The 26,665-nt window shown below is 57.1% G+C and overlaps 4 protein-coding genes across 6 annotated transcripts; 2 read left to right on the plus strand and 2 right to left on the minus strand.

The window, feature by feature from the left end:
- The first annotated feature begins 60 nt into the window (after nucleotides 1–60).
- On the plus strand, nucleotides 61–4,888 carry DALRD3 (DALR anticodon binding domain containing 3). 3 transcript variants are annotated; one of them, XM_031470304.2, is made up of 13 exons: nucleotides 61–209; nucleotides 524–2,034; nucleotides 2,116–2,411; nucleotides 2,560–2,816; nucleotides 2,899–2,978; nucleotides 3,063–3,191; nucleotides 3,535–3,605; nucleotides 3,710–3,771; nucleotides 3,859–3,941; nucleotides 4,129–4,212; nucleotides 4,289–4,402; nucleotides 4,493–4,561; nucleotides 4,656–4,888. In XM_031470304.2, the coding sequence occupies exons 2-13, from the start codon at nucleotides 1,870–1,872 to the stop codon at nucleotides 4,773–4,775; spliced, it is 1,530 nt and encodes a 509-aa protein (XP_031326164.1). In that variant the 5' UTR covers nucleotides 61–209; nucleotides 524–1,869; the 3' UTR covers nucleotides 4,776–4,888. The 3 variants fall into 3 exon arrangements, with proteins under 3 accessions (XP_031326164.1, XP_031326162.1, XP_031326160.1); XM_031470302.2 differs by having other exon boundaries at nucleotides 64–209; nucleotides 4,069–4,212; XM_031470300.2 differs by having other exon boundaries at nucleotides 72–209; nucleotides 4,033–4,212.
- Nucleotides 4,684–11,998, minus strand: WDR6 (WD repeat domain 6). The gene is made up of 7 exons (XM_010978626.3): nucleotides 11,600–11,998; nucleotides 6,256–8,737; nucleotides 6,069–6,152; nucleotides 5,860–5,976; nucleotides 5,639–5,757; nucleotides 4,936–5,541; nucleotides 4,684–4,820 (listed from the first exon to the last, which is right to left on the minus strand). The coding sequence occupies exons 1-6, from the start codon at nucleotides 11,697–11,699 to the stop codon at nucleotides 5,081–5,083; spliced, it is 3,363 nt and encodes a 1,120-aa protein (XP_010976928.1). The 5' UTR covers nucleotides 11,700–11,998; the 3' UTR covers nucleotides 4,684–4,820; nucleotides 4,936–5,080.
- Nucleotides 11,994–26,356, minus strand: P4HTM (prolyl 4-hydroxylase, transmembrane). Its single transcript, XM_064496555.1, has 9 exons — nucleotides 26,035–26,356; nucleotides 25,707–25,788; nucleotides 17,311–17,501; nucleotides 16,354–16,450; nucleotides 14,859–15,021; nucleotides 14,105–14,290; nucleotides 13,295–13,385; nucleotides 12,961–13,084; nucleotides 11,994–12,435 (listed from the first exon to the last, which is right to left on the minus strand). Exons 1-9 carry the CDS (start codon nucleotides 26,194–26,196, stop codon nucleotides 12,215–12,217), a joined length of 1,317 nt encoding a protein of 438 aa, XP_064352625.1. The 5' UTR covers nucleotides 26,197–26,356; the 3' UTR covers nucleotides 11,994–12,214.
- LOC116158229 (secreted frizzled-related protein 2) lies at nucleotides 20,699–22,212 on the plus strand. The gene is made up of 2 exons (XM_031470306.2): nucleotides 20,699–20,887; nucleotides 21,190–22,212. The coding sequence occupies exons 1-2, from the start codon at nucleotides 20,743–20,745 to the stop codon at nucleotides 21,504–21,506; spliced, it is 462 nt and encodes a 153-aa protein (XP_031326166.2). The 5' UTR covers nucleotides 20,699–20,742; the 3' UTR covers nucleotides 21,507–22,212.
- Nucleotides 26,357–26,665: the final 309 nt, after the last annotated feature.

A 26,665-nucleotide genomic window follows, 5' to 3' on the forward strand; every position in this document is an offset into this window, starting at 1 on the left:
CGGGGGTGTCCCCAAGGCGGGTTTACTTCCTCTCGGGCCCCACTGGCACGTTTCCCTCTTGGCTGATCTCAAAGCCCGCCCGGCCACCGTCACCGCAGTGGCCCTGACTGCATAGAACCAACAGGACTAATCCTACCCCGTGGATCTAATGCAGACCGGGATCTGTTCCCAGGGGAGGCCCCCACCATGCCTGTTGTTTGGGGGCCCAGGTGAGCGGCTCCCCCACTAGACTAGATTTTACCGCCTACTCCTGGGGCCGCCTCCTGGGACTAGGAATGAGGGGATTTTGATCTGGCCCCGGGGCGAGGGTATCCCCTGCTCCCCCACCCCCCCACCCCCCCACGGCTGGACAGCGGGCAACGGAATCCCAAAAGCAGCTGTTGTCTCCAGAGCATTCCAGCTGCGCTTGGATTTCGTTTCCTGCTCTCCTGCCTGAGCAGCGTCCTGGCCCAGATGGGGTGGGCTATCCCCTGACCCCCAGACATCATTTATTGGGTCGCTCTGGTCTCCGTCCCTCCCTCAGGTACGCCCTCAGACAGCAAGCGACGGGCGTAAACGTCGGAGAGCCTGAACGGCTGTCATCTCTGGAGCCCGAGGTAACACTGGCGAGGGAGGGACGACCCAGGGCCTCCGGATAGGGCTGCAATGGCGGTGAGTCCCACAGGGCCTCCCCAGCCCGCAGCTCGCTAAAGATAGCCCTTCACTTCCTGGGGTAAAACCACCCCCAACCGTCTTCATACACCGAGACTAGCAGCTATCTCCGGGTCGTGTGCCTGCGGCATGGAAAGCGCTTTGGAATGACACGATCACTCCCGTTGAGTGGGCACCCAAGAAGCCATCGGGAATGTCGTGTCCGCCCAGTGCTCTTTCGGCGCCTCCCAATAGGGCCTTGCATCCCTGGCTCAGAAAGGGGCCTTGCCAAGGTTTTCCTATCCCTCAGATCCTCTCCTTTGTGAGCTCTGGGCACACAACTGCTCCAGGGCAGAGATCACGGGTTTTCCAGTGCTCAGCTGCATCAGGTTCAGTCTTCGTTAAAGACAAGAGAGAAAAGGGGGATTTAAGTTACACTGAAGTGAAAACATTCAGGAGCCCCCGTGGGACAGCGGAAACAGCTTTCTTGCTGGTAGAGGAGTGGGATGCTCTGAGAGCTGTTCTTAAACTGGTCCCTCTCATGGTCACATTGTGTAGTTGATCCACAAAAGCTTGTTGCCTAAACCAGGAAGTGGGAGAATCCCTGTTAACGTACACCAGGTGAGAGTAGCATTAAAAGAATTCTGGAAACCATTATGATAGTTCTAATTCCACCACATTCAAGAGGAGAAAACTGGCAGTTCTACCAGCGGGCATTTATTGGGAATAAAGACAACGCGTATCTCAAAGGAAATAACCTGAGACCGCAGAACACAAATTCTTTTAAAAATTTATTTTTTCAGTAGGTCGTCAAAATGGCTTTAATGTTCGCTGCCCTATTTCAGTGATAATTCATTTGGAACTTTTGGCGTTTTTATCATGTGTAAGATGGGAGAAATGAAACGTTACCACAAATACATAGATGTAAGACTTCGATAGAGAAAAGCCTTGAGTCCCCACCGAGTCGCGTGGATTCTGTCCCCGGTTGCGAATACGGGTGACGCCGAGAGAACCCGAGGCCTGGAGCGGACCTGTAGATTGCTGACCTGGAGCCGGGCCAGGCTAGTGGGCTACGCGGAAGGAGAGCTGGGGCTGTAAGTCGAACGCGGTCGCCACAGCTCCTTCTGGCGCACCTGTCCACTCCGGAACCGCAGCCAAGTCCCCGCCCCAACCAGCGCTCCTCCCGGAAGTTCAACATCGACGTCTTGGTTCCGTTTCCGCTTGCTCTTTCCGGTCGCCATGGCGATGGGGCGCCTTGGGGTAGAGGAGACGCTGGAAGCCCTCAACGCGGCACTGGGTCCGGGCGGTCCCGTGTGGTTCAAGGAGACGCGCGCCCGTCACTTGCGTGTCCGAGACTTCTTTGCGCCGCGGCGCGCGCTACGAGCACGCTTCGGTGACGGACAGGTAGGCGCGGGCCGATGGGGGACGTGCGGCCCAGAGTAGCTGGGGGCGCTGCGACCCGCTCACCACCTTGTCTTCCCGCAGGTCCCCGAGCGCGTGGTTCACGCCATCGCCTGCTTGCAGGGTCCCGGTGTGGCCCCGGTGCTGCGCTGCGTGCCGACTCCCACGGGGTTGGCTCTCCAGCTGCAGCGGTCCGCCGTCTTCGAGCGCGTCCTCGGCGCCGTAGCCGCCTATGCCGCCCCTTCCGCGATCGCTGCACCAGGCCGGCGCGTCGTCCTGCACTGCCCAGCGCTACGTGGCGGCCCTGGCGCCCTCCGCCTTAGCCAGCTGCGTGCCGTGCTTGTTGCCGATCACCTGGCGCGAGCTCTGCGTGCTCATGGGTAAGCGGGGACGCGGGCCATAAAGGAGAAGGCACGCCGCCGGTGCTGCAGAGCCGCGCGGCCAGGGGCGGGGGCGGGCCGCAGTGGGTGGGAAGTCGGGGAGAGCCGGGCCCGGGGCTCGAGCTGAGACGGCCACCTCGCTTCGCAGGGTGAGTGTGCGCCAAGTGCCCGCTGTGCGGGATCCGCACATGTCGACCTTCCTGCAGCAGTTGCGGGTGGACTGGCCTGTGGCCTCGGAGAGAACCGCGAATGAAGCCCTGAGGAGCCGCGCGCATGCGAAGCTCACCTCCGCTGGTGACTCGGGAGCTCTGTTCCCTGGAGCCCTGGGCAGTGTGCGCCTGAAGGAGCTGGTAGATGAATGCGGACACACAGCTAGCTATGACCCCAACCTGGACAGCTGTCTGGGTAAGACCCAGACCCTAGCAGGCCCAGAAATTAGGTGGGCCCTGCACTCACTACTACTCCCAACCCTGTGTTCTCTTCGCAGTGACAGAGGATCTGCTGTCTGTGCTGGCTGAGCTGCAAGAGGCTGTGCAGCATCAGCTTGAGGAGGGCTCCCCAGGCATGGTTAGTGACTGATTCCCCACGCTGTTGGCCTTTTGCAAACCAGGTGTTTTGTGTTCCCGGCAGTGACTGGGCTACTCTATTTAGGCTGCGGCCCCAGACACTGGTGCAGAGGGTTACCTGGTTGTCCACGTGGTGAGCTGTGAGGAGGAGTTCCAGCAACAAAAGTTGGACCTGCTTTGGCGGAAGTTGGATGACCAGGCTCCTCTCAGACAGGTTAGTGACGGTGGAGCTCCCCTCACTCACTTCAGAGGGCCCTGGAAACCCACCAGGGGGCCTGTTAGCTGATGGGTCTAGAAGGTGACACTTGACCTTGGGGGAATGGGCAGGTGCAGCAGATGCTAGAAGAAGGTGCAGCCTGGAGGAATAACCCAGAGAATGTTGAAGAGTAGGTTGAGGAGGCTGGCCTGTTTCCTGAAAGCCCAGGCTTGAGGTGGAGGCCCCTAAGCCTGGTAAGGAGCTGGGGGGGGAGGTGGGGTCTAGGAAACAGATTGAGCTTCCTTGAGGTATTGCTGGCAGGTATTGCCAAGTGGCTGAGCCCCTGCTGTCTTCCTGACAGAAGCACCTGGTCTGTGGCCCAGTGAAAGTAGCTGGTGTACCCGGCACCCTGACAGCCCCTGAGTACTACGAGTGAGTGAGTAAGGCCAGAAGGACGGCCACCGAGCCAGGGTAGTTGAAGGTGGGGGGGTGGGGCTTCGCCCCCTGGCCTCCCTCTCACTCTTTTTAAAATGCAGGCTGCGGCACGCCCAGGTATGCAAGGCCTCAGCACTGAAGCATGGCAGGGACCTGGCACAAGGTGCGCCTGGCAGACCGGGCTGTGCTTTGGGTAGGGACAGGTCCTCTGCACCTGTCTCTGGAGATTGACTGATCCATACTTTCTCAGACCCAGCCTGGACAGAAATCTTCATGGTTCTCTCTGTGGCAGCCATTAAGTTTGAGATGCTTAGCACAGCTCCACAGAGTCAGGTGAGCCTGAGTGCCCAGCAGGGATAAGGCTGGGGGGCAGCGTGTGTGGTGGCTGTCCTCTCTCCCTGCAGCTGCACCCCTCATTCCTCAGCTTCTCCTGGCCCTGACTGACAACATTTCCACGAAGGGTACCAAAAGTGGCACCTTTGTCATGTATAATTGTGCACGTCTCGCTACACTCTTTGAGGGTTACGAGTGCAGCATGGAACAAGGTCTATACCCAACTTTCCCACCTGTGAGCAGTCTGGATTTCTCCCAGCTACATGATGAGGTGAGTGCCCCTCCTGGGGAGCTGGCACATACAGGAGGCTGGGGCCTTTTCCTCCCATCACCCTTGTCCCCCACAGGGTGAGTGGTTGCTGCTCTTCAACAGCGTCCTCCCCTTCCCAGACCTGCTGAGCCACACAGCAGCCCTGGCCTGCACAGCCCCGGGGCTCCACATCACAGCACGCACAGAGATGGTGAGGCAGAGAGGACCAAGACAGACTGCACACACTATTTATTCTGGTCTGGGGCACAGAGACAGGCCAGTGACTTGTCTCTGTCTCTAGGTTTGCAAGTTCCTGGTACAGCTCAGCATGGATTTCAGCTCATACTACAACCGTGTACACATCCTAGGGGTAAGCACACAGCAAAAGGGGGTAGGTACATTGTGGAGGGGGGCAGTGCAGGGGAAGTAAAGGATGAGAACAGCAGGCCCCCTCTCTCCTTTAGGAGCCTCGACCACACCTGTTTGGTCAAATGTTTGCCCGTCTGCAGCTTCTGCGGGCTGTACGTGAAGTGCTCCACACTGGGCTGGCCATGCTGGGTCTCCCTCCACTGAGCCACATCTAAGGCCACAGAGGCCCCAATAACTGGGAATGTCCACAAAGTCATCAACTGAAAGAGAAAACCCCCCACAGATTTTATTAGAGACCTGGAGCCAAAATAAACTGGCTTGATACAAAGTTCTGTTGTGGGGAGTGTTGGTCTGCACAAGCAGCAGTCTACTCACCTCCAGCTCCTGCTCTGAAGTCAGGAACCCGCGGCTGCCTCCTCCTCCCCTCAGGGCACACTGGGCTGGGCACAGACAGTCACTCCTGCACCATCCTGTCTGTGAGCAGGCCCCATGCCCAGCACACCGGCCACCGCGGGACACCTCAGTCATACCAGTTGTAAACCTCAAGGCCCTGGCCCCCAAGAGCACAGCGGTGGCCAAACTCAGGACTCACGGGCCAGCAGTCCATGTCGGACACATCTGGTACGTGGTACACTGTACTGTTCATGAAGGTGGGTTCACCATGCCCCAGACGCCAGAAGGTCAGCCGTTGATCGATGGAGGCTGAAACCATGAGGTTTGGGCTTAAGATCTTGAGGCCAGTGACGTGGGCAGCATGTGCACAGGGAACAGTATATTCCTCTAGCACTTGTAGCTGGGGCACCAACTCAGCACCTCCCACAGCCTCTTCCAGCTCTGGCATCTCCACAGCAAGCACAAAGACATGGAGGGAGCCATCCTCACTGCCACTGGCCACGAGATGACCCTCACGAGTGGGCAAGGTGTGCAGGCTGTTGACACCACAGCTGTGTGCCTGGAGGGTCAGGCAGGGGGTGCCCAGCCCTGGAAGAAGAAGATGGCAGTCAGGGCTCAGTCTGCCACATGGGTGAGTGCAGCGGGGACATGGGGGGACAACCACAGCTATATTCTAGCTACTCACGGTAGGGAAGCCCAGGGTCCGTTGGAGACTCCAGGGCAGTGGAGCCGTGGTCCAGCACAGTGGTGAGATCCCAGAAGGCCAAGCTGCCGTCCGTGGCTGCACTGCACAGAAACAGCCTCCTGGCAGCCAGGGAAGGGCAGGTGGGTCAGTGAGGAGGGTGGGTGGAAAGCAAAAGGAGCCCCCACCCAACCCATGAAGGACTACCATGCAGCCATTCTCACCGCCGCTGATTGGGTGCCTCATGTGTGAAGGAGTGGACCTTGAGGACACACCGCTTGTGGTGGAAGGTTTCAGCCAGGAGCTGCAGCCGCCGCCCAGAGTCCTGCAAGAGAAAGAGCCTGGGGGGGCGGGGGGTGGCCCAGCTCAGAACCCATTCTGGACATCCTTTGGTCTCCTTTGTCTCCCAGCCCCCTTGGTCCTATATTCTCACCTCACTGCCCCATCACTACAGGCTGCAGCCACAAGGGGACCAAGGCCAGGCTGATCAAGCTCACATACGGCGAGGGACATGTACCTGGAGGAACAATACACAGCCATCAGGTGACACCTGGGCGCAGCTGCACAGGGCTTGCCCTGCATGCTCCCACCCCATGCTCCTCTCTGGCAGGGTTCCTCACCTGGTCTCTGGGTCCACTTTGATCATCCGGTGCCGATTGCGCTGCCGGTCCCAGTACTCATCCAGCCGGTGGGATGAAAGGTGCATGACATGGCAGGCAAGGCGGCTTGGGGTGCTGGGGTCTGGGGTGACCATGATGCTGAAGCAGTGCATCTCAGCCCGGCCCCCCGCAGACACCACATGGGCAGTCAGGCCTGGCCGAGGATCCTGAGGGCCACCTGAGGTGCTAGTGCCCCACACAGCCACTGCACGCACGGAGGAGATATGGTTGCAGACAGCTGTAAGCGCATGGGCTGAGCCAGTGACTGTGGGGAGTGCCAAGACACAGACAGTAGTGTCCTCGCTGCTCGTGATCACGATGTCGATCAGGCCAGGCCCCTCACAGCTGGGCTCCAGGTGGTCAGGCTGCATGAAGCTGGGCACCCCAAATTCAGGCCCCAGGGTGATGGTGCCCACACGCTTTACGCAAGTGATCTCACGGCCATGCAGGCTCTCTCGTAGAATCACATGTGGCCGGGTGCACCCACCCAGAGCCCGGTACAGCATGACATCTCCATCCTTGAGGTAGGCAAAGGCCATAGCTGCCTCGGTATCAGAGAAGGCCCAGGAGCGATGCCCTCCACCACAGTTGATGATATGCAGCTTCTCATGTGAGCGGGGGCTCCACACCACAAACTCATTGGCATGGAAACCCAAGATGACCATGCTTCCATCAGCCACCATACGGACCCCAGCCACCCAGTTCATGCCTCGACAGGACTTCTGCCGTAGGACTGGCTGGAGTTGGCCACCTCGCACAAAGAGCTGGTAGTAGGCACCATCCCGCCCTGTGGTGTACACGTAGCCACCATAGCAGGTCACTGAAGTTACACCCTGCTTCCCATGCAGAGAAGGGAGGGTGGACACAGGGCCCCATTCAGCCAAGGTGCTCTCACACCCATCACTGCCACTACCTGCTCCAAGTGCTCCAGTACCAGCCCCAGCCTTGCCTCCAACCCCAAGATCCTTGAGCAGATCTGGTCGGGAGGGGAATAGCAACACGGAGCCCCTGCGGTCCCCACACACCAGGAAGTCGCCTGGGGGCAAGAAGGCACTGCACGTGTGCCATCTCTGCTTACTTGGAGGTAGCAGGTACCTGCAACGTTCCTTGACAAATATAGCCTTGCCGGTGGGTGCAGCAGAGATCTCTAGGCAAGCCACCACGCCACCAGGGCCTGATGCCAGCAAAAGGAGCTCCTCGTAGCCACGCAGGGCCCAGCTCAGGCTGTGCACCTTCCCGTGGAACAGGGTCAGGTCCACAGCTGCAGTTGGAGTGTTGATGGGGACAACCTTGACACGACCCTCCCCATTGGCCATGGCACACAGTCCGAAGCCCTCAGGACCAGGGGCTGCCTCCAGGAGGCAGTAGGACTGGAAGCGCTTGTCCTCCAGCAGCTGCTCCCAGCACTTGACCTCGAGGTCATACAGGTACAGGGCCCCCGCGTCTGTCACTGCCAGTACTCGCCATGAGCCAGCCAGCGTCACAGCCTTAAGGGCACCTGGCCTGCTACGGGACTTAAAGCAGAGAGCTGAGACCCCTGAACCCGGGTGCCCACGCCCCACCAGGTGCCACAGACGGATGCCCGAGTCGTCCCCCCCAGTGATCACCCAGGCCTGCCTTTCATGGGCAGCTATGGACCTGATCCCACGGCCCTGGTGGCCCCGAAAGGCCTGGAGGATTTCGCCTTCATGGCTCCACACCAAGCAGACGCAGTCTTCTCCTGCACTGATAAGGTAATTCTCTAGGAGCTTGACCTGCCATACACGGGCGCTGTGCCCGAAGCAGTGCCCAATATTCTGCACCCGACCCCCAGGCACTCGCAGGTCACCCACCTTCCAGATGCGAACACTTCGATCTTCTGAGGCCGTGGCCAGCAAGCCCTTGCTTTCTAGGTATGACATGCTGAAGATGACTCCCACGTGCCCACTGACCCGGCGGTCAGGGGCTACAGGCTTATTATCTATTAAAGCGGCTGCTGGGTACCAGACCAGGAGCTGGTTGGAAATGGCACCCGCCACTATGGTCAGCTCCTTCCAGGTGTCTCCAATCAGACAGGCTGAGGAGAGGGTGCACCTGTCCGTGCAGGGCACGTCCTGCAGGATGCACCCTACCACAGGGTCGTATAGCACCACTGAGTTGTGGCCCAGTGCCAAGGCTATGTTCCCCTCAAGCCAACGTGCATCCCAGATCCAGTCAGACATGTTCCACAGGCCAGAGCGCCACAGCTCTCGGAAGCGGCCCTGCCCCCAGCTAATTTTTACAATTCGGAGTCCCTTGCTCCCAAATACTGCCACCATGGCTTCCGAGTCAAGGTCTCCGCTGGGTTCTGGTCGCACCCGAAACCCATGGATAAGATAGTGTCCAAGTAGGTTCTGTACTCGTTTCATCATCCGCAGATGTCCACCAAAATCCAACGTGTACACCAGGACATCCGGCCCCTCACCTACACAGAGGCAAAGAGCCACATCAGAACCCCTCACCCAACTGATAAGCCATGAAGAAGAGACAGGGAGCAGGGAAAATTCTTAGTATGTAGCCTGTGACTGCCAAACGTCACTCAATCCTGCAGGCCTGAACCTTGGAAAATCCTTGGTCTCCGCTTCAGCTGTACTTTCAGTGCTGACTTTCTGATCCCCTAGTCAGTCGCATTCAGTCTCCTCAGCCCACCTAACTTCTCATGCTTCAAACAGGAACCCTCTCAGCTTTAGTCCCCAAATCTTTGGTCTCCTTTACCTCTACATGCCTTCCTCCCCCTCCCCCAGGAGAGAGGTGGTCCCAGTAAGGCAGCCTTTCTACCTTGGGGCCGCAGCAGAACCCCTCCTGATTTCCAGGAGCTTCTCTGTATCTCTGAAGATGTGAGCATGTTCCATATCAATAGGGAGAGGCAGCCCACACTCCTGTGACCCTCTGCTGCCACCTGGCTGCCCTGCAGGCACCTCCCACTCTACTAGCTTCCAGTTCTCTCTGCTCCTCATCCCAGTGACCATTACCACCCTCTGCCCACTCCCCAGCTCAAAACTGGGAAGCCCATTCCTCTAACTTCTCATATCCTGTCTCCAAGTTCTGCACATTTCATTTTCTAAAGAGTGCAAATCCCACCACAGTGACTTTGGTTCAGGACATCACCTCAACCTGAGATGACAACAGCAATCCCGCATGCTATTCCCAGCTGGCAATCTCAATCTTTTGACATTCAATAAACATTTATTGAGCATCGATTATAAACCAGGCAATGAACTATATGCTGGAGTAGTGAATAAGACCTTGCTCCTGGATTAGGCAGACATTAAACAATATCACACAAGTAAACATAATTTTGGTTAAGTTCCAGGAAAGAATTATACAGGTTGCTTTAAGAATATAAAATGGGAAAGTCTACTCCAGTAGTTTGCAACAATTTTTCCCCCAAAAGACATCTGGCAATGTCTGAAGACAGTTTTGGTTGTCACAACTGGGAGTTGTGCTACTGGCATCTAGGAATGGAGGCTGGGATGCTGCCTAACATCTTACAATGTACAGACAGTCCCACACAAAATAATCTGATCCAATATATAAAGAGTGCTGAGACTGAAAAACCCTGGTCTAATCTAACCAGACTGGGTGACTGTCAGGGGAGGCCAACTTGAGGACATTTAGGTTGAGGAATCAAGGATCAGCAGTAGTTAGCCAGAGGAAAAGCAGACAGGAGGGAGAGGGGGTGAGCCTTTCTTGGTAGAGGAAATAGCGAGGGTAATGGCCCTGAGGTGAGTGAGAGCTTTGGGTAGAACAGGAAACAAAGGGCTCAAGGATGGGCTAGAGATAATGCTACTGAGGTCAGAGACAGTGCCATGGCCTCAAATGATGGCAATAAACATAGAAAAATAGACAGATGCCACATGTATGAAGTACAGATCAACCAGACTGGCTTGGGGGAGTGAGGTCAATTCTTAGGCTTGGGACACCTGAGTGGCTGGTGTTCCCCTAATGAGCTGGAATACCCCCGCAGGGGTAATTCAATTTGTAGGCACCTGTGCACTTGAGCCTGGCGCACACAAGAGAACAGGGCTCGGAATTCAGATTACAGGTACAGATTACATGGGTGGGATTTGAGAACTATCAATATAAAAGTCACTTTGGAAGTCACAGGAATAGGTGAATTCCCTTTAGAGCTTTCTAACCTGTGTTTCCCAAGCCACTCCCCCGCTTAAAACCTTTCAGTGGGGCCTCCCCACCGCCATTAGGGATAAAGTCAGATCTAAGCCTAAAATGGTCAGGCCTCATTTTTCCAGCCTCTTCTCCTAGATCCCCACCCCTGCTGAAGCCGCACAAGAATTCCGTTTCCCACAAAGTGACAAATTCAGTCTCAAGACCTTTGGCATGTTTACTCTCTGCCAGGAACTCACCCCTTCTCTTCTAGCTTCTAGTTCACCCTTGCGGTTCTTTGGGTTTCTACCTAGCTATCCCCTTCCTCCAGGAGTCTTAGGGGTGCAGCTCACAGTAGGAACCCTGGGCTCCCAGAGCTCCCACGGCAGATCAAAACTAGGCCGTCTCTCGCCCCATCCCCCACCCCTACACATCTGTCCCTCTTAGGATTGAGAGCAGTCCACTCAAGACAGCCAATGCCCTGCCTCGGGACCCTTAAACTAAGCAGCACCATCATCGGTCCCTAGTGGCTTCCAGTCAGGACTCAACTGCTCTCCAGGGCTCTGCCACCTCAGATTCCTGACCGTTGCTTCCCGAGCCGACCCTCCTCGGAGGGGCACCGACATCGGATTCCTGGACCCCAAACATCTAGGGAGGGGCCTGAGCCTCCGCCTTCCCGAGCAGTGGCCTGCTCAGAAAGGTCTCATCCCACATTTCCCGCGACCCCATGCTGATCAGAGGCTCTTCATCCCCGCCTTCCAGTTAAGAGCCTCAACCACCGCCCCCTCCCACGACAGGCCACGCTCCCGGCCCTGGACCCGCCCTCCTGGGGGGGGGGGGGGCGGTGCTCATCACCGACCTCCCGTCACGTCCTCTTGGGGGAGACCATGCCCCTGCCTAGACCATCGAAGAGGCCACTGGCGTCTCTCCCTCCCCTTGCCCCGCCGACTGCATTTCCCCGCACCTTTCCGCCGCCCCACCCACCGCGTCAGCCGCAGTGTATGAAGGGCCTCGATAGCCCTTTGTTTCCTGGGCTCCTCTGGCTGGGCCTCAGTCCCGCCATCTCTCAGGCTCCCGCCCGCCGCCCGTCCTCTTCCGAGCATCCCTTTGTTCTCAAGACCCCTCCCCAAGCAAGCGTTCGGTTTCTTCTCCGCTAGGGCGCGCGCCTCAAGCCAATGCTCACCCGCCAACAGCCTCTCCCCAACGCATTCCAGACCCGTGACCGGGAGGAGTATAAGCTCCGAGGTTGCCCGCGGCCAAATGTAGTCCTCGTGAGCGTCCATGTCGGTCCCCGAGCCGCTGCAGCTGCCACCGTCAAGAAAGGAGGCGAGCTCTCGCGAGACAAGGCTTCCCGCGCGCCGCGCAGCCGCTCTACAACGCCCGTAGCAACAGGTAGCAGAGGCAAGGGGCGCCCGGCCCCGAGGTCCAATGACGACCGCCCTCCGCCGCACAGCGTCCGGCTGGGATTGGCTGGGCCGCCCTTGCCCCCACTTCACGTGACGTCCGCTGCACGCCCCCGGCCTCCGCCTGCTCCGACTCGCCCAGTCTTCCTCCCTCCCACCCACCTGGAGCTTATTGGGCCTGCGGCTCCAAGCCGTGGTTTTATTTGTCGGGGCAGCACGGGTCTGTACACAATAAATAACATGGCTATAGGAACTGTGTCCTAATCGCGGCTGGAGGCGGGGGTGGGCCAAGATACTGGCCAGGCCTTTGGCCTGCAGCTGGACAAGGGGACGGCATGGCCCCCGACCTCGGGCGGCCGGCGACCTGCGGCTGGGGAACCGGGTGGACACTCCCCTCAGAGCTCCACGCGCGCATCGCCGTAGGCCCGGTCCAGGGCCCACTCCGGCTGCGAATCGGAGCCACCTTCGCGGGCCAGGCGCGCCATCTCCTGCTGGAATAATGCCTGCCGTGCCCGGCTGGGGTCCACGTTGATCCAATTGTTGGCTATCCACTTAGTGCCGCGCGTGACCAGGCAGCCCCCGTGCAGTGAGTAGTCGTCCACGTCGCCCACCCAACCTAGGAGAGGAAGATGGTGTGAAAAAGGGGAGGGGCCAGAGAGACTAGGCTGGGCAGACCCGAACTTGTGGGCTGATCTGAACTTGACCTCACATAGCCCAAGTGCATGGCAGAGGTGGGCCTAGCTGTGCACACTTTCAGTGGCAAAAATTTGGCTCTAGGGCTTCCTTGGGGGCTCAGCACCTCTTTGTAATGAATGGCTTATCAACACCATTGGCCCTCTGAAACCAGCTTTCTTGCTGCCAGGCCTGTCCACAGCCTTTCTTAGTATGGGTTACTAAGGGACATATGTCCCCAGCCCCAGTGAGCTGGAAGGCTGGAGCATCAGGAAATCACAGGGTTCCAGATAACCCAGGATGCTGTACAGGTGCAGGCTGCTGAAGTCACTGAGGATGGTCTCTGGGCGACACTAAGAGCAGACAACCATTTGAAGGGCAGCCGGAAACAGCTCACCAGAGTGTCAGGCAATGCTGGGTAAAGGGAAGCTTCCCTCAAGGCAGCCCTGGGCTGGCCACGGGTCCTCACCTTGCCCATCAGGCAGGTAGTTGTACCAGAAGACTGCTGTGCCTTGGCGGGGCTTGACACGCAGGTTCCCCTTGTCACAGTGCCTCCGAGTGTCACGGAGGTCAACGTCATCCTGAATCAGACTCTGTGGGCAGCAGGGTGGTATAGTTTTCAAGCTACTCCTATTTTATGGCCAGGAGCTGAGGCCAAGCAGCCAAACAAATGTGGCCAGAGGGAAACCAGTCAGATGTGCCCAGGGGACCACTTAGATCCCAGGTCTTGAGGATACCAGTATGAATTACATTTGCCCAAGGCCCTGCCATCCCACCAGAGTAACTGCCCAGTTGTCCCTTACCATTTCATCATAGGTCCTGTTGTCTGCTACAGGGAAGACAGTCTCGCCCCCACCGGTGACGTTGTTCAAATAAAACAGCACTGTCATGTAGCTGTAAGGCAGGGGGGCTGTTGAGCAGGTCCCCAGCTGTGGACACTCCCAGGGGCTTACCTGTGGGCAGGATAAGCTGCCCAGGTTCCCAAGGGCCAGAGGGGCAGGCTGGGATCAGTGACAACAGAGCAGGTCAGTGCCAAGATGTCCCCAGTCCATTCTTCTCCCCACAAACCCAGTCTTTCTGTGTATCACAATGTCTTTTGGCAGCCAAGACCACAGGTGCACCTAGCTAAACTACATGGCCTGAACCAAGGGCCAGCTGGGTAAGGTAGGCTAGCAGAAGCAGCAAGATCATGCAGGGGGCTGGCAGCGACTAGAAGGGGCTGAGCCAGAGCAGCCACGTGAAGAGAAACCTGCCGCCATGCCTTGGCAGGGGAGGGGCACACAGCTTCAAAGGCGCAGAGCAGGTGGAGACAGGATCAGAACCAGGGGAGGGGGCAGGAAGAACTGGGGGGGTCTAACCTCACCCCTTGCCTGAGAGCTATGGGGGTTAGTTTCAGTGTCTGTGGGTCTCTCAGTCTGGCCACTGACATAAGATGGCCACCCTTTTGGGGCCACTTGGTAAACACCCTGGGGGGAAGGGTATCCTCGACCAGGATGGCCCAGAGCTCTCCTGGCCCCAGATAAAAGGGCATAGCCTCAGGGCAGGGCTGGACTTGTGCCATGGGGGTGCCTGGTCTGGGAGTTGAAGGCAGCTCCCAGGTGGGAGGTACTTGCCGGCAAGAGGTCTCGAAGGGTACAGACTCATTGGCCACCAGCTTGGTATGGGAGCAGATGGTCTCTGGGTACACAGGCCCGCTGTCCACGTGGGCATGGTAGTGGCCTCCCTCACCATACCGCACGACCTGCAGTGGCTCGCTGAGCTCCACGATCTCAGGTGAGAGTTGGGTGAGACGCAGCACCCTGGTGGGCAGCAGGCAGCATTCAGCTGGGCAAGCCCTGTGCCGGGTAGCACCCTGAAGGAGCTGCCAAGGTGGACCCTGGGCCTGCCACAAGCACTGCCCCTGCCTATTTCTCCTGGAAGCCCCTTAAGCCACCCCAGACTGGCCCTCCGGGAGCAGGAAGGGGTTACTCATGATGGGCCCTTCTCCCTGGATGCCAGAGACATCCACTGGGTGGGAAAGATGAGATTTCCACTCAGTTGGGGGAGGGGGTGAGAAACGCCGTCCGGGAAGAAGGTTGTTTATCTAAAGCCCGACTGCTCAGGGGCAGGGGGTCCTGTGGAAAGAGGTAAGAGGTCATTTCTCTAATTAGCAGAAAACAAACATTCCACCTATTCCTAATCCCAAATGAATATTGTTTGCCCACAATTAGGGCTAATTTGCCTTTGTTAACTGCCTAGTTCCTAATGGGTACCAATCCTGATCTAACAAGTAGAAATTAATCCTGAGTTGGCTAATCAATTCTGTTCCCTGGGACGCAGCCAGGGACTTCTCCCACTGCAAAAGGGAGGGCAGCCTCAGATGCTCACCTCTGGCGGATGGCGCGCATGACGTGGTGGGCACCTTCACCCTGGTAGAGCCACGTGTGGTGGCTGTTCCGCACCAGCTCGCTGGACTCTGCCTTATGGCTCCTCATGTACTTGTGAAAGTCTCGAAGGTCCATGTCGGAGAACTCCTGCAGGCTCAGCACTCCTGCACAGAGCACCCACCATCAACGCCCACCAAGCTCATGGCGGGAGGCCACGGTGGGGAGGCTGCACCTTCCTACCTACCCCTGGCCTCAGGCACTGGGGGGCCATATGCACCTGTCCCCCAACCTGGACTCAGGTCAGATGAAGTTGGCTTCTGTCACATCAGGCCCTACAGGAAGACCCAGAGAAGTTCATTTTCTCAGTTTAAGCCCTGATTTGGCCCCAAAGGATGAAACCCAACCCCTATTAGATTGGCCAGAGTAGGGTCTCCAAAGGAAGCTTAAGCCATATGGCCAGGACCCTAGGCCAAGGACTGCCCCTGGCCCTCCAGCCTGGCTCTGTAGAGCGTGGTGGCTACCCTGCGGTCCTGTAGAGGGTGAAGAAAGAGAGCATTCAGTGCTGGCTTTTGTCCAGGGCCTTCCACACTACAGAAGTCCCCTCATGACCTCAGGTCCCATTCTGAGCGGAATACACCTGGCGGGTCCTGCCTACTAGGTAACCAGCCCACCTCAGCAGAAAAAGCCAGGCCATGCTCCCAGATGAGAACATTCTCCCCTGTTCTTGCTCCATGTTATCCTGGCTGACCCCCAACTGAGACATTTCCATGCTTTGGCCCAGATTTCTCTGATGGTGGGGGCCCTCAAGGGCTGTGAGTCTGTCACTAGCTCTGTATGTAGGGGCAGTAGCAGCATGACACCCCTCTAGCCACAGGCCCTGGCCAGATTCTCCACTCTGGGTTCACCAGCCACAAGGCTATTCTTCCAAGTTCTGTGTGGCAGATGTATCTTCCTCAGTTGGTCCAGAAGTTGGGCATGAGGGTGATGACTACACCTCAGAAACCTCCTGGGGGTTATTACCAAATGGGTGGGGTGCTTACATGACAGCACCTCTGCCCACGCCCACCCCCAGCAGTTAGCATGACTCCAGGTGGGCAAGAGGAAGGCAAGGGGGACCTTGGTTCAAGCAGGGAGGCAGTCTGCTGGGGCGGACTGTGTGCCTGGCTAGAGAGGTGAAGCTGGAGCAGAGTGAACAGCCAAACTCAAGCTGATCTCACTGTCCCTCTGCTCCTGCTCTACCACTCTGTCCTCCACCAGCCAGCAACCCTACCTCCTGCACCCAGATGCTGCCTGACGAGGTCAAAAAAGTCTCCAAGAACTGCCTTGGAGACTGTCACCAAGGGGAATGGGAGGGCCGGGCTCCTGCCTACTTCCCAGGGGTAAGGCCAAGGCTGGATCCTCACCTCTTCATCTCTGGCTACTCTAGAAGCTGTGCATACAGGCTATCTGGCTGTGAGGGCTCACAGGGGCAGAACTGTGGTGAGGTATGAGCTCACCATCACCATCAGGGTCAGCCTTGATCGCAGAGTACATCTCCTGAATGTTCTCTGGAGTCATCCACCGTCCATTTCCCAGGCGAGTCTGGGCCAGGACCTAAAGCACAAATGGTGCCTCGGTGGTGTGGCCCCAATGACAGAGAGTCACCAGAGCAAAGACAGCCTCCCAGTTCTTGCTATAGGGCTAAGAGCTCAGGTGACAGGGCCTAGGTGAGGACACAGGACAGAGACCGAGTTCCCTGAGCTGGAGTGAGGGTAGGCAGAGAGGTCCAGAGGCACATGGGTAGGAGACCAGGAAGATAGTCAAGAAAACTGAGAGCTATAAGCATTCCCAGCCCTCACAGGACTGTGGCCTCCATGGGGAGCACTGTTGGCTGGTTGGAAGCAGAGTGAAGGACAGACCTATGTTCCACTCAGACACTCCAGGTGAGGTGGGGGAGGCCAAGGCCTGGGTGTGAAGAGGGAATAGGCACCATGGGGAGGCCTGGCCAGCAAATGACCACTGGGGCCATTAGCAGGCTCACTGAGGGCCTCTGTATAGGCAAGGGACCCTACACCCCACCAAGACCACTCTCAAAAGCCTGGGTGTGGGGTATGCAGGGAGCGGCAGACTTCTGGCCCCCTCTGAGCTACCACCCTACCCACCATGAGTTCTGTGGGGCCCCCAGCAATGGAAGCAAGGAAATCAAACCACAGACAGCACACCACCCAGGAACTGTGGCAATAAATGCCAAAACCCCCAGGTGAATTCTGCCATCCTCTGGGGTTCCAAGGGCAGCAAGGGGCTCTCCAGGGAAGGAGGGAGGACCCTGGGCCTGGGCCTGGGCCTGTCCAAGCTGATCTGAGGTGGCATCTGACTCTTGAGGCCAGAACTGATAGCACAAGAGAAATGGCCACCAAAAAGATAATTCTGGGTACCCCCACCCTGGTGCCTAATCCAGGTCCCAGGATCCCAACCTCACGGAGCTGCAGGCGACCATCGTGGTTCTGGTCCAGCAGCTGGAAGAGGTCCAGCTGGCTGATTTGCATTGTGCCCATTGCCTCTTCGTACTCTTCGGTGGGCAGGATCTGGCTGCGCTGTAACCCCTTCATCTGTGCCAGGTGGATGATGAGCCGACACTCCTCATCACTCAGGAAGCCAGGGATTTCTGCCAGAAGAGGAGGTAGGTGAGGCCAAGGTCCAAGCCACGGCACTGATGCACCCACTGCCTATCTCTCTGCAGAGTTCCTGGGTGCTCCCTGTCCCCTGCTGGTCACCAAGTCAGGAGGACTCCACATACCCCTTTACATCTGTTCTGGACTCTGACCCCAAGGTCAAGTTGTCCTGCAAAGGTTGGCCAGTGTTTGGAGCATGGGGCCTCTCTCTTTGATGCTGAGAGCACACATTTTCCAGGGGAGTCCTGGGAGGTGAGCCAGAGGTAAGCTGGGTGTGGGCTAACCCAACCTGGGGTGAGACCAAAGGCCAGAGGGTTAACCTCTACTCTTTAATGGGTATATATTTTAAAAGCAGGGGGATGGTGGCTGGTTTTTGCTTTTATTATTACTTTTCAGCGTCGTTCAGACAAAAAGCGAAGACGTCCAGCACTGTAGGCCAGCCCTTGCCCTCCATTCTCCTGCACAAGTGGGCACTGGTCATCTGTCCAGGGATGAGCTGCCCAGTGCTGGGAGGTCAGTGGGGATCACTCAGGTTTTTGGCAGATGCTCTGAGATGTCCCAGTGCCCTTTGTTTTGGGAACAGATGTACACTGAACACCTACTCCATGCCTCTAAGCGCGAGTAAAGGCCAGTCAGGCCTGGGGCTTGGCCCCAGTGGCTGGATACCCCCACACCAGCTCCACAAGCAGCTCGCTAGAGCTGGAACGCATGCCTCACACCTGGTGAGCCCACAACCCAGGGGCCCCAGGCACGTCTAGGCTCAGAGCCTGAGTCCTGCTTCATTCCCTTGTTCCTGGAAGAGAAGATTTCCTAAGACAGGGGGACAAGAGGCCCACAAAGGAACTGATGGAGGAAGGGCCGTGCCGCCACTGTGGTCTGCCACTTCTCTGGATTATTCTCCCAGCGTGAAGTTCCAGTCATTGCCAAGAGGAAGGAAAACGGCCACCCAGTGCCAAGACTGGAGCAGCTTTTAACAGTAATCACAGCAGATCACACTTAGGTAGCACAGACTCTGTGTCCTGACACAAGCTTGTCATCAACTCTGAAATCTGAATACTCATCCTAGAAAGAGACCCTGTTAACTCGCCCACCCTCCCGATGAGAAGCCTCCAGTGCAGAGAGATCAGGGAGCTGGCCAGGGCCACGCAGGCTGCTGTATTCCAGACCCCATGCTCACAACCAGACCCAGCTTCCATGGGTAGGTGACCCAGAGTGATGACACTGAGGACAGGACAAGGGCTCCTCGCCCCTGGCCTGCTTGATCCCCCCAACCTGGCAAACCCAGAGAGGGTGTGAGCCATCCCCTGGGGAGCAGCGCTGCAGGACAATGGGTTAGACCAAACTGCTAATCAACAGACTAGGCTCCTGATGGCTTAAAAAATTAATAAACAATTAAGTAAGCCAGAAGAAGAAAAGAAAACACAGGCCCAAGTTTCTTCAGTTTATTAGGTGCCAGTAATCCGCAGGCCCAAAGGAGATGCCACCAGTCTCTGAAGTCCCCTGCCATGTGCTAATCAAAAGCAAACAGCCCAGGCCAGCACACTGGAGCCTCACCAGGTGGGTCCAAGCACCTGGGAGCTGGGCAAATACTGGTTCCTGGGGTGTGGGTATAGCCCTATAAAGCCCCCAGCCTCAAGCCATTAAGACCAAGGCAGAGAAAGCAGGTGATGGATCGAGGACCGTGGCTGCTGGTGGCACTGGTGGTGCTATGGGGTGACGGCAGGGAAGGGGTTCCCTGGGGCCCCACGCGGTGCATGCCCATTCCCCAGGCCATGGCACTGTGCCACGACATTGGCTACACAGAGATGCAGCTACCCAACTTGCTGGACCATGACACTACAGCTGAGGCCATCCAGCAGTCAGCCAGCTGGTTGCCTCTGCTGGCCAGGGAGTGCCACCCTGATGCCCGCCTCTTCCTGTGCTCCCTCTTTGCCCCCGTGTGCCTCGACAGGTAGGGCAGGGGCTCCCAGGTGAGGGCGGGGGGCCTTCACTAGCCACTGCCGTGTACCTATCAGTGTCGAGTGCCAACGGGAAGATGAAGGGGTTTTTTTGTCAAGACGTTGCTGGAAGAGAGGAGCAGGTGCCCACGGGACAGAGGAGACATAGGCAGGGAAGCAGCAATGGTGAGCGCCTTTGATCTGGATCCACAAATCATCAAGGGCTCCGGAATGTCAAGGGAGGGCAAGGCGACAGGCTGCTTTAGGCTAGGGGGCTGAGGACCCCTCTCCAGTGGAAAGTCTGTCTGCCCAAGGGATCTGGGCAAGACATAGAGCCACGGCTCATCTGGTGGCCTTTTCTCTCAGGGAGTCGAGAGACTGCAAGGCTGATTCCTCTTCCCCAGCCTAACCTATCCCCGGAACAACAGTTCCTTCGGTTTCTTCCTTGCAGAGCTAGGACCTGGAGCCTCAGGGTGACCATGCCTGTGGCAGCAAGAATGGGCTTTTTCAGAACCTGAGGATTGGGCCTCTTCAATCCTTGCCAACCCCAGGACTGGCCAGAAACTGCAGCAGCCTGCAGGCCTTTCAGGACAAGAGGGAGGCCCTGCTTTCTCCCTCCAAGATGGGGAGTGAAGGCCCAGAGGGCAGGGCCCCCTCCCACACCCCTCTCCCAGGCACGAGAAGTCCACCGGAGCTGCAGGGGGAGGTGCACTGGAAACTGGAAAGGAGCCAGGCCGGGGGAGGGGAGGTAGGAATACAAGACAAGAAGGGAGATTCAGGGCTGAGGGCGAAGATTACAGCTGGCAAGCAAGAAGCCAGGCTGCAGGGCTGTTGCTATGTGACCAGGGTGTCGTTGCCCAGCAACAGCAGAGTTCCTGACCAAGCCTGGAGCTAGGAGCACCAGAGGCCCCAGCCTGGAGTCTAGGAACCCTGGTCCTAGGTGTCCCACTGGCCCTGACCTCTTCCCCCTCCACAGGGTCATCTACCCGTGCCGCAGCCTGTGCGAGGCTGTGCGGGCCAGCTGTGCACCCGTCATGGCCTGCTACGGCTACCCCTGGCCAGCCATCCTGCACTGCGGACGCTTCCCCACAGGCCATGGCCTCTGCGTGGCTGCCGTCTCCAATGGCTCCCGCCCGAGCCGCCCACGTGAGTCTCTGCACAGTTTCTAGGCTGATCTTGCCCTTGCTCGGCCCCAAGGGCTGTGCCCCACCCTTTCAAATCACTCCTCTCAGGGATCAGGTAAATGGGTCTCACAGGTGCGAAAAGAACAAAGGGAAAGCGGGAGAGACCCCTGCTGATGGCTCCCCTCCCCAACCCGGGGCCCAGAGGGAGCCTCACTCCACCCTTCCCCCCAGTGCCACGTGCCAGCTGCAGGGACTGTGAGTTGCAGGACACCCGCTCGTCCAAGGAGGTTCTGGACACGCTCTGCGCTAGCGACTTTGGTGAGCCCCTAGTGTCCGGCACCCCTTACAACCCCTTACAAGTGCCTTCATTGCAGCTCTTGGCTTGATGCTCAAACAAAAGAGGGGATATTCAAATGATACGCCTGGTTAGAACTAAAAAATAAGTTCCTTTAATAAGCGTGGGACATTGCTAAAATAACAGCCAAGAGGACAGGCCTTCTCTAGGACCCTGATTCCAAGAGCAGAGCATCAGACAAGAGTCTGGTTCACCAGGGTGGAGGGAAGGAGGGGGGATACTCCCAGAGGGAGACCCATCACCCTGCCCCTCTGATCCCATTCAGCAGTGAAAGTTAGGCTCTCCCGGCGCAATGGGTCGTCCTCCGGACCCTCAGACTGCGACCTGGACTCACGGCTAGAGGTTCTGAAGGCGGGCCCACTGTCTCCTGGGGAGCTGGCGCCCACTCTGCGACGCTGGCTGCAGCTGGATGCCACGTGCGTGCACAACCTCCTGCGTGGAAGGCATGCTGGGACCTACGTGCTGTGTGGGGAGGTACAGGGTCACCGTCTGCTGGTAACCACGGCCTATGCTTGGAGCCAGGGCCACCGAAATCTGCAGTTGGCTGTGCGCAGGTGGCGCCATCACCAGTGCCCAGAATAGCGGCTAACGCAGGCAGGGAGAGCCTGGGACTTCACAGCCACAGCCTCTGCAGTGGTCACGTGAACCATGTGCTCCCCTGGACACACATAAAACCTTCTTTCTGCTGCCCTCCATGGATATCTGCAGATCAGAGTCCAGAGAAGCCCCAAGGCTCACCCAGGACTGGCTCAAGTAGGATGGAAGCCCACCTACATGGTCACAGTGAGGGGCCCCTTCCTGAGCCAGTAGTGCCCTGCCTGGAAAAAGGTAGCTGTGTATGCTGGGCAGGCAAGACCACCTTTCTGTCCCTCCCAGAACTGGGATGTCAGCCTGGCTGATGCCCTGCTGCTGCCCACAAACTCCAACACCCTACACTGAGCCTTGGGGCAGGCATGCAGCCTCAGGCTACACTCACCCAGGCCCCATGCAACTTGTCAAGCCCCAGGCAGACTCGATTATATCTTCCTGACCTTTACTGGGTCCACAGTTCTGCCCAGCAGCAGGCTTGTGGACCAGCAGGGGGGTGGGTGCATATAGAAAACTGCATTAAGCTGCTTACAAACATGAACTAATATGCACACTAAAATTCTTTCCCTACTTCTGCGCTTCCAGTGCTTGTCAAGAGAGCATAGTGGTCTTATGTACCTGCCTAATTGTATTTTTTTAAGCAGAGAAAGAATGTGTTTGGAAATCCTATGCTAAAGCAGTGATAGTTTTAAAATAAATCGTTTGCTGTAGTACTGCTGTCAATTACTCATTTATGGGGAGAGGATACAGCTCCGTGGTAGAGCGTGTGCCTAGCATGCATGAAGTCTTGGGTTCAATCCCCAGTTACCTCTATTTAAAAAAAAAAATTACTCATTTACCCTAGTTAAGAACGTGTACTAAAACTCTTGCTGGCCCACTGGAAGTGCCCCCCGCTGCTCTTGAAGAGGAGGCAAGTTGGGAGGCACCTGGCCCGGATGGTGATGGAGACCACTCTGAGCAGACAGACAGGTGCTGCGCTGGCTGAGAGTACCCAGTAAACCCCTCCAGGTAGCCAGTAACTGTCAGCAGTAGACTGGCCGCTGCACACACAGTGGGAACAGATCAGGCCTCCCACACATGCAGCTCACCTTTAGGGGCAGAGGCACAATTGACAAATAAATACAGAAGATAGTTTCCAATGATGCTAAGTGCTGAGAAGAACAACAAGCAGGCTGACGCAGCAGAGTACTGAGGAACCGTTAAGACCAGTCTGAGGTGGAGAGAAGGCTCTGAGGAGGGGAGGTCTGAGCAGAGTGATGGGGGTGAAGGCAACCTCTGTGGGAGAAGCCAAACTGAGCCTTCTGGTGGAGGGAACCGCACACACAAAGGCGCCGAGGCAGCAGTGAGCTTGGTGCCTGAGAATCAGCAGGAAGGGAGTGAGGGGTGGAGTGGCAGATGAGGTTTGAGAGGTGAGAGAGCCTTGGGGATCAGATGAGACTTAGACATGAAATGGGAAATCTTGGAGTCGTTTAAAGAAGGGAGTGAGGAGAGCTGATCTGCTGTTTAAATAAGGAACGAATGTGGGCTGAGTGAGGTGGAGGGAGAAGTGAACCACCTGAGAGAAAGCAATGTCCCCAGGGAGGTGACAGTGACTCAGAATTGGAAGACCTCCCTTCTGAACTGAATGAGACAGTCCTCATCTGACTTCTGACAGTCCAAACCCTTGGGAAATGCCTATCGGTCAAACAGGTATTTGCCCGGAACTTAGGGTAGGGCCTTTTATGGCCAGGTCCCACTTGCCAAATGTCTCTAGGAACAAAAGTGGGAAACAGGAAATGTTCCCCAAAGGGAGAGGCTGGAGGCTGCATGGGGATTTCCCTGTGAAGTGGTGGGATGCCTTTCTATGGAGATGGGGACACCCTGAGGTAACATCCAGTCCCTCCTCCCCAGCTTACACTGTGAACACCTACCCCTTGAGCCATGGCATCTTGGGTCCCTGATGGTGGGTCACAGTAGGGTAGTGGTGGCAAAACCCACAGCAGGCCCATTCTCCTCGGGCCCTTCCTGCCTCTTTAGGGTGACAGTAGATGGATGGACAGGCAGGCACAGAAGACAGACAGACACTGCTCCTTCTTGGGGTGAGGCTTCCTCCTTTGGATTCATCCAACACCACATTCAGGAACGCCCCTCTTTGGACACCCTCTCCCATGTGGCTGGCCTGTCTCATAAGTGGAATTCTTATAATCATTGGTCCCTTCTTCATTTGTCTCATCTCATTTCACCAAGCAGCGAGCCCCAGGCCTTTTCAGGTAAAACCTGGGACATTTTTCACCAAAAGACTCAAAAGTCATGTAAGGGTTTTGGAGGAAATGAGAACCTCAATCAGGAAGGTCTTTCTGCAACTGCCCAGTTCTCCTAATCATGCCCCGTCATTCATCTGCAGAAACAGAGACCATCTGACAGCTTAACCAGAATCAACCGACCTTCTGTTCAATCTCTTCTGCTTCCTGTAGTGTACTCTTGGAGAATTTGGGTCTGGGTTTCTCATTCTCTGCTTTGTCGGACTTTGACACAACAAGCTGCATGTTAGGGGGTAAGGGTCAGGGGTTATGGCCTCATGGTTCACTTAACCTAGCATCCATCTTAATTAGGTATATACAGGTCCCAAAAAGGCTGATGAGAGAAAGCACACCCACCTCAGATGTGTCTGTTCACAGCTGTGTAGTAGTGATGGGGAGAGTTGTTCCCTTTGCCTGGACCACCTGTTTCTGACAGCCACCTGGCTTGATCCCACAGCTCCTGCAGGTCTGTGCTCAAATATCTTTCTCAGGGAGGCCCACCCTGGCCAAACCCAGTTGAAGTTCTGCCTTACTGGTCTGTGATCACTTATCACCATCTGACACACCATGTGTGTTTACTTATTTGTTTATTTTTTGTCTGTCTCCTCATCTGAATGTTAGCTTCAGGTGTTTTGTTTTTACTTTCCTGTTTTGTCCAATACTGTGTTCCCAACACCTAAAATAGTGCTATGCACAGACTTCAACATTATACAGTAATCATAATCATAATAATCTTTTAGAGCCCCTCTCACAACAGGATTTGTATCATAACCTACCTTCACTCAGACAGCATGCATGTGAAATCGGTCTCACAGGTCTAGGCATAATCCCACCCAGAGCCCTCTGCTCTGGGGGTAACAGCATGTGCTCAGATGCTCTGCTTTGGTTCCCAGTCCCCTCCTTAAATCCCCTTACCCACTCCATCCCCCAGCAGCCAGGAACACCTCAGGTCTGCAGGTAAGTGTGCCACTGAGGCTGGGTAACCAGGACTGGGCCAGACAAACCTATCCTGGGAAGGGTCATGGGTATGGAGTCAAAGACAGTCTTGTTGACATTGGTGGTCTTTGAAGGGCTTCAGTCTTCACAGCTAGCACATTGGCTTAGAGTGCAGGCTCCAGAGAAAGGCTGCCTTGTTCTAATCCTAGCTTCACAGTGAACCAGCTATGTAAGCCTGGCCAAGCAAATGGAGCTCTCTGTGCCTCACTTTGTCACCCACTAGCCTGAGGGTGAAATCTACAACCCACCTCCCAGAGGGGTTGTGAAAATTACACAAGATCGCATGAAGCCTAGCACATAACAAGGGCTCAGAAAATGTGTGCTCAGCTATGATGCTGGTTCCAAATGAGGTCACTCTGAAAGGCTTTGTCTACTACAATGGCTGAACACAAAACTTCATCCTAAGAATCCCAAACTGTGGTAGCAAAGGCTACCCTCATGGGACAGGTTTTGGCGCACTAGCTTATCCACATTTGGACAGCCTGCTTCTTATCAGACCACAGGGCCCACTTTGGGAGTGGGATTCCCCCTCAGAGGCCCTGAGATCAGCTAGGACCTGGTTATCAGTTTTTCCGACCCTCCCCCAATTCTAGAATGTGACAGAATTAACCATGGCAGGGAGTGTCCAAAGACAGTTTCAACGAAATGCTTATCTTTTCATTGCCCAACTCTGTGATGGAAGGATCAGCTGCAGAGTAGGGTCACAGAGGGGAGTGTGGAAAGGTCACCATGTCACCCTATTATGGAGGTGGGGGCGAGTACCTCACTTGGAGCAAACTCTGGGTAGAAAGGAAAGGGCTACTCTGGAGCAACCATTTCAAAACAGAAGTCACGTGGTCAAATGAGCCTCAATGCGGCCACAGCACCGCAGCCCCTGGCCCTTGGGGGGGGGGGGGGGGAGGGCGCCCAGCGTACTTACCAAACAGCAGCGGCTTGAGGCTGAGGGTTCGGATTAAGTGATCCCTGTCGTCGACCAGCCGGACCTTGCGCTCGTGCCCCACCTAAGGGAAAGCGGCACAGCGGGCAGCTAGGGCGCCAGGCCGTGCCACCCGAGGAGAGAAAAAGCGCCTCGGAGCGGAGCGCGGCGGCGGGAGACCGAGGGGGTGAGCGCGGCAGGCCGGGGGCGGCGCAGGGAACAGCGCAGGGAGCCTGGGGTTGAGCGCCGGCAGTCAAGGGCTCGGCGGTGCGGGGCCTGCAGCGCGCCGGGGCTGGGGGCTGGGGGCTGGGGGTGGGGGTGCGGTGCTCACCTTGATGCCTTCGAGCCGGGTGAGGGGCGCCAAGGTTGGCGCGGACCCAGGGCCCTGGGCGCGGCGCTGAGGCCCGGGGTCGCTGCTCTCGTCGCCGTTGCTGTAGTGTACGAAGAGCAGCAGGGCCAGCACGTTGCCCAGGTACAGGTGCACGAACACCATCAGCACCAGAAAGTAAGCGCGCGAGCAGATGCCGCGGGGCTTGCACAGCGGCCGGACCGGTACGTCCTCGCAGTCGCCCAGCCCTGCTGCTGCCCGCGCTGGGTCGTGTTCGGGCGGCACCCACCGCGGTCTCGCGGCTTCAGGCCGCGGGCCTGCCGCCGCCGCCGCCGCCGCCGCCGCCGCCGCCGCCATGGCGTCCAGGTCGCGCGTGCGCCCAGGGGAGGGGCCGCGGGGATGCCGGCGCCGCGCCGCGCCGCGCCGTCGCCGGGACAACCGCCGCCAAGCCCGCGCACGCCGTGGTCACGAGGAGACGGTGCCTCAGGATGCCGCGCGGTGCTGCGCTCCCTATCTCTGTGCGTTGGACCCCGGCCCACGCTAGGGTTTCTCGTTCCGAGCTGTGTTACTGTCAGGCGGAGATGCATACTCCCCAGGACAGACGCCGACCCCCCAAATGTAGATGCAGACAAGA

Source organism: Camelus dromedarius, chromosome 17 (assembly GCF_036321535.1).
Source record: "Camelus dromedarius isolate mCamDro1 chromosome 17, mCamDro1.pat, whole genome shotgun sequence".
Taxonomy (NCBI): Eukaryota; Metazoa; Chordata; class Mammalia; order Artiodactyla; family Camelidae; genus Camelus; species Camelus dromedarius.

What these genes read in the sequence shown, in the direction of transcription:
- DALRD3 (XM_031470300.2), top strand. Translation starts at nt 1,870, where the DNA reads ATGGCGATGGGGCGCCTTGGGGTAGAGGAGACGCTGGAAGCCCTCAAC. An exon ending in ACAGCCCCTGAGTACTACGA is followed by an intron (nt 3,606 to 3,709) that starts GTGAGTGAGTAA and finishes TTTAAAATGCAG; the next exon opens with GCTGCGGCACGCCCAGGTAT. An exon ending in TCACAGCACGCACAGAGATG is followed by an intron (nt 4,403 to 4,492) that starts GTGAGGCAGAGA and finishes CTCTGTCTCTAG; the next exon opens with GTTTGCAAGTTCCTGGTACA.
- WDR6 (XM_010978626.3), bottom strand. Translation starts at nt 11,699, where the DNA reads ATGGACGCTCACGAGGACTACATTTGGCCGCGGGCAACCTCGGAGCTT. An exon ending in AAAGTGGACCCAGAGACCAG is followed by an intron (nt 6,153 to 6,255) that starts GTGAGGAACCCT and finishes TTGTTCCTCCAG; the next exon opens with GTACATGTCCCTCGCCGTAT. An exon ending in GAGGCACCCAATCAGCGGCG is followed by an intron (nt 5,758 to 5,859) that starts GTGAGAATGGCT and finishes CCTGGCTGCCAG; the next exon opens with GAGGCTGTTTCTGTGCAGTG.
- LOC116158229 (XM_031470306.2), top strand. Translation starts at nt 20,743, where the DNA reads ATGGCTCCCCTCCCCAACCCGGGGCCCAGAGGGAGCCTCACTCCACCC. An exon ending in GCTCTGCGCTAGCGACTTTG is followed by an intron (nt 20,888 to 21,189) that starts GTGAGCCCCTAG and finishes GATCCCATTCAG; the next exon opens with CAGTGAAAGTTAGGCTCTCC.
- P4HTM (XM_064496555.1), bottom strand. Translation starts at nt 26,196, where the DNA reads ATGGTGTTCGTGCACCTGTACCTGGGCAACGTGCTGGCCCTGCTGCTC. An exon ending in CCCGGCTCGAAGGCATCAAG is followed by an intron (nt 25,789 to 26,034) that starts GTGAGCACCGCA and finishes GCTTTCCCTTAG; the next exon opens with GTGGGGCACGAGCGCAAGGT. An exon ending in ATGCGCGCCATCCGCCAGAG is followed by an intron (nt 14,291 to 14,858) that starts GTGAGCATCTGA and finishes GCTGCCCACCAG; the next exon opens with GGTGCTGCGTCTCACCCAAC.